General features: G+C 36.1%; 1 protein-coding gene across 3 annotated transcripts in view; it reads left to right on the top strand.

Annotated features, from left to right (window-relative positions):
- Nucleotides 1-5,033, top strand: part of LOC107715486 (inactive rhomboid protein 2) — a 73,588-nt gene that overhangs the window by 56,234 nt on the left and 12,321 nt on the right. For all 3 annotated transcript variants that reach the window (XM_016521639.1, XM_016521638.1, XM_016521640.1), the window contains 3 exons: nt 3,286-3,447; nt 4,124-4,209; nt 4,305-4,368. In XM_016521639.1, the coding sequence (XP_016377125.1) occupies nt 3,286-3,447; nt 4,124-4,209; nt 4,305-4,368 (312 nt within the window). The remainder of the gene's footprint in view (nt 1-3,285; nt 3,448-4,123; nt 4,210-4,304; nt 4,369-5,033) is intronic.

The following is a 5,033-nucleotide window of genomic DNA, read 5'->3' as shown; positions in this document are numbered from 1 at the left end:
CCCGGAAAACAAATGCTGTAGTCCAAACGAGCCGTTCGTTGTAGTTCTTGAAAAGGAATTTTTTTAAAAACGAAATATCTCCCTTTGGAGTGGACTTTGAGATTCGTAGGTTTGAAGATCTTTTTTATGCCCAAACATACACACTACACACTGACTAAAATTAAAAAAGTGAAAAAGCATAATAGGACCCCTTTAAGCCCCTATATTGTTCAGTCCCAGAGATATGGGGAGCCCAATGTGACTCAGTGTCCAATTTGTTGAAACCCCTACCCATTTTCAGTAGTTGAAAAACAAATGTTGGTCACTTTACACACAGCTGATACTTTTTGTATTTAAAGAACAATGTCTGAAGAACAAATAATATTGAAATTAGAAGTGTATCTTGTTTGCCTCTATCAAGAAAATTGCATAGAACATATTTGTCAAAGTGCCAAGAAAATGTGCTTTTTTCCCCCCAAAGTCTGCATGCCTGTAACTCTAGAAGTATTAAAGATTTTAATATGATTTTACATTCTGGTTCCTACAAAATACTTCTTTTGAAATCATTTTTTTAAGCCCTGTATGGTTCAGTCCCAGAGATATGGGGATCCCAATATGACTCAAAGTCCAAATTGAATCCTACCCATTTTTAGTGGATGAAAACCTATTGTGAATTTGTGTTTATCTAGTCATGAATGTTGACATAGCAACACTGAATTTTTTTTTTCATTCATCCAATTAAAAAAATTTAGGGTAATGATTCACATCTATATTTTTTAACTTGAGGCCATGAACAATAAATAACTTGCTCTTAGGGCTTACATTTTTTTAATTGGATGAATGAAACATTTTTTTTTCAGTGAAGTATGCAAATAATTACAGTAACCTAGGGTTTAGGAATGTACAACCCCAATTCCAGAAAACTTGGGACGTTTTGTAAAATGCAATAAAATCAAGAATCTGTGATTTAATTGACAAAAGTACAAAGAAAAGATTTCCAAAGTTTTCACTGACCAACTTAAATGTATTTTGTAATTGTAAACAAATTTTGATTTTGATGGCTGAAACACACTCCAAAAAAGTTGGGACAGAGGCAAAAAAAAGTAAAAAGGTTATATAATATCCAAATTAATCTCATTTGAAACAGTTCACAGTAAGCAGGTGAATTGGTAATAGGTGAGGGTATCATGTTTGGGTATAAAAGGAGCATCTCAGATTTTTGCAAGCAAAGCTGGATCACGGCTCATCACTTTGTGCCAAATTCATGAGAGAAGTGGCAAACAAATCAAAAATCCCATTTCTCAATGCAGAATCATAAAGAATTTAGGTCTTTCACCAACTACCATATATAATATTGTGAAAAGATTCAGAGAATCCAGAGAAATCTCAGTCTGTGTAGGGCAAGGCAGGAAACCTCTGTTGAATGTGCATGACCTTTGAGCCCTCAGATGGCATTGCATAAGAAACCATAATGCTGCAGTGTTAAATATAGCCACATGGGCTCAGGAGTACTTCGGAAAACCGCTGTCACCTAACACAGTCTGCCGCTGCATCAATAAATGCAACTTGAATCTCTTTTACTCTAGGAAAAGCTAAACATCAGTTCTATGCAGTGATGCCGCAGGGTTCTCTGGGCCAGAGCTCACCTCATATAGTCAAAAAGACAGTGGAAATGTGTGCTGTGGTCAGATGAGTTGTTCTGGGAAAAATGGGTGTTGAGTTCTCAATCCCAAAGACCAAAGGGATCATCCAGACTTTTATCAGCGACAGCTGCAAAAGCAAATGTCTGTCATGGTATGGGGGTGCCGCAGAGCAAATGGCATGGGTGACTGTCATATGTGCGAAGGTGCCATTGACATGGAGGCATATATTGGAATTGTACAGAGACACATACCATGGAATAATGGAATTCCATGGTTGTTAGATCAAGACAATGCCATGTCTCATTCTGCATGTGCTACAATAGCGTGGTTTTGTAGACACAAAGTGAATGTGAGAGACCTTAAATTAGTCAAAGTTTGACTTACTATCGGTGATTCTGCCAAATATGCCGCTTAGCAGTGGATACTACTTGGTCTGTGACTATGCTTCACATGTTGCATACTTATTCCAGGTGTGGCAAATCTTGGTTTATTGAATACAATGGGAATGGGAATAGCAACCACACTTCCTTATAAGGCAAGGGAGTTGTTTCAAACATAGTTACAATACTGCATGTTTGAACTCTTTGTAGCTTCAGAAGCTTTTAAAAGTAACAAAATCCCTTCTTACAAATATACCTGAAACTGATTCAAATGTAGAATCTTATGAATAGACTACTGTGAGCAAGTTAATGTGCCTCAACTTGACAATTTCAGTGCATTTTTAGCACTCAGACATGTGTTCTATGTAACTGTTTTGATAGAGGGAAACAAGCTACAATTCTAGTTTCAACATTATTTATTCTTCAGACATTCCCCTTTAAATACAATAAGTATCAGCTGTATACAAAGTGACTGACATTCGGTTTTCAACTTGGACATTACAAATTAGACATTGAGTCACATTGGGATCCCCATATCTCTGGGAATTAACTATATATATGGCTTAAAAATTAATATTACAAAATAATTGTTTATTAAGATTTTTAATACTTCTTGAGTTACAGGCACACAAATTTACAAAATAATATTTATGGCACTAAGACAGGTATGAACTATGCAATTGTTTTGATAGAGGGAAACAAGATACATTTCTAGTTTCAACATTATATGTTCTTCAGACTTTCCTCTTTAAGAGAAAAAAGTGTCAGCTGAATGCAAAGTGACCAACATTTGTTTTTTGACCACTGAAAATGTGTACGATTTAACAATTTACTCCTGGAGCCATATTTAGATTCCAATATCTCTGTAAGTGAACCATATAGGGCCTTAAAAATGAAGATGAAAAAAAAGTTTGCTAAAACTTGAAATCTAAAAGGATATTAAGATATCTTTAATACTTCTTGAGTTACAGACATGCAAACTTTGGAGAAAAAAACTTGAATTATCTGATATAGAAAACATATATAAAACATATAGAATCTGATACTCATCTGATACAGATATAAAACTGAGAATCTGATACTCAAATTCTATGGAAGAGAATTTTTGCCTGATGAAAGCATAAATGATATTAATGTGGGAACAATGACTATGGTTGTTAGGGTGAAATATTCAGCTGTTCTACTGTTGTTACACTGCTAGTTCTGACAAAACTTTAATTTCACTCTTTGGGGCACCTGTGTACAAACCTCTGTTCACTGCTACTGTGTTCTTTGTTCCATAGGAGGATCTAATCCACTTGGGAGCAAAGTTTTCTCCATGCATCAGACGAGACAGTCAAATAGCGAAGCTAGCACAGCAGGCCAAAGATCTAGAGAGAGAGTCCGGCTGCTGTGTACAGAACGATGGTTCTGGATGTGTGCAGACCCAGAGTGATGACTGCTCGGTATAACTACACACACACACACACCCATATATATACATGAACAATAATGAGAACCTGTGAGAACTAGCCCACCGACTGAGCCTGGTTTCTCCCAAGGTTTTTTCTCCATTTCTGTCACCTATAGAGTTTTGGTTCCTTGCCACTGTCGCCTTTGGCTTGCTTAGTTGGGGATGCTTGACTGATTGCACAGACATTATTGGAAGAAAGATGAACTGGATGATGACATCACTGAATCATCAATGAAATTACTTTAGCTGAAAAATGACTCTGTTATTGTCAATTATTGACAAACTATTTTCCTGTTTGACACTGTAAAGCTGCTTTGACACAATCAGTATTTTATAAAGAGCTATATATAATAAAGGTGACTTGACTTGACTGTGTCATATACATATATAAACACTCACACTCCACATGCACACCTGCACATAATCTTACTGTATGTATACACAAACAACAAAGCAGTTGTGTATCTAGAGTACTGTAGTGAAGATTAATTAGTCATAAATTTCAAACAAAGCTCTTGTCTACCACCTAGAGGAATCAAGCTGAGCATAACTTTTAATTACTTTAATTCATTATGACCTGAATGTATAAAGATGTCTTGATTTTGGTGCTTTCTCTTTAAGAGAATTAAATGACTGCTAAATAAATTTTTGCTCTTTTCTGATCCTAGGAGACTTTAGCAACATTTATAAAATGGAACAAAGAGAATGTAGACATGGTGACATCTTCACGCGCAGTCTGTCATCAGGACCCAAGGTATCTTTCAATGAAATATCTCTCATTGTGTGAGGAAATGTTGGAGCATTTTTTAAAATATTGTTTTGTTTTTTTGCAATCAATGCTGGGAGCAGGACTTGTGAAGAGCCAGCCTCATCAGGACCCCATGTTTGGCCTGATGACATCACAGAGTGGCCGGTGAGAAAACTTTACCTTCATAGAAGTTCTGTCTCAAGATTTTATTATTAGTATTACTATTATTATTATTGTTATTATGTTTACCAATTCAGAGAGTGTCCGGTGAGAAAACTTTACCTTCATAGAAGTTCTGTCTTAAGATTTTATTATTATTATTATTATGTTTACCAATTCAGACAATGAAGTCAAACATCAAATAATATACTACTTGTTTCACTTCTGTTTCAGTTTTTATAACCAATTCTTACTATGTGTTTCCAGATCCCTACTATCACTACCACTACTTCACACACTATAGGCAGCGCAATCCTAACAACCTGCACACTTTGCCTATGTCTGCTAATACACTACTTTCTTTTTCTATTGGCCTCTGGAATTGCCAGTCTGCCGTAAACAAAGCCGATTTCATTACTTCTATTATTAGTCATTCAAAGCTAAATCTCATGGCCCTGACAGAGACCTGGATCAAACCAGAGGACACTGCTACACCTGCAGCACTCTCCAATAATTTCTCATTTTCCCACTCCCCCCGTTTGACTGGAAGAGGTGGAGGTACTGGTCTGCTTATCTCTAATGATTGGACATTTAATCCTTTACCATCTTTTGGGTATCAACAGCTCCTTTGAATCTCTTTCAGTTACTATTACCTACCCTCTTAAAATCCT

Source organism: Sinocyclocheilus rhinocerous, unplaced genomic scaffold, assembly GCF_001515625.1.
Source record: "Sinocyclocheilus rhinocerous isolate Xijiao unplaced genomic scaffold, SAMN03320098_v1.1 scaffold3526, whole genome shotgun sequence".
Taxonomy (NCBI): domain Eukaryota; kingdom Metazoa; phylum Chordata; class Actinopteri; order Cypriniformes; family Cyprinidae; genus Sinocyclocheilus; species Sinocyclocheilus rhinocerous.
This window is presented reverse-complemented; position numbering and strand designations above follow the sequence as displayed.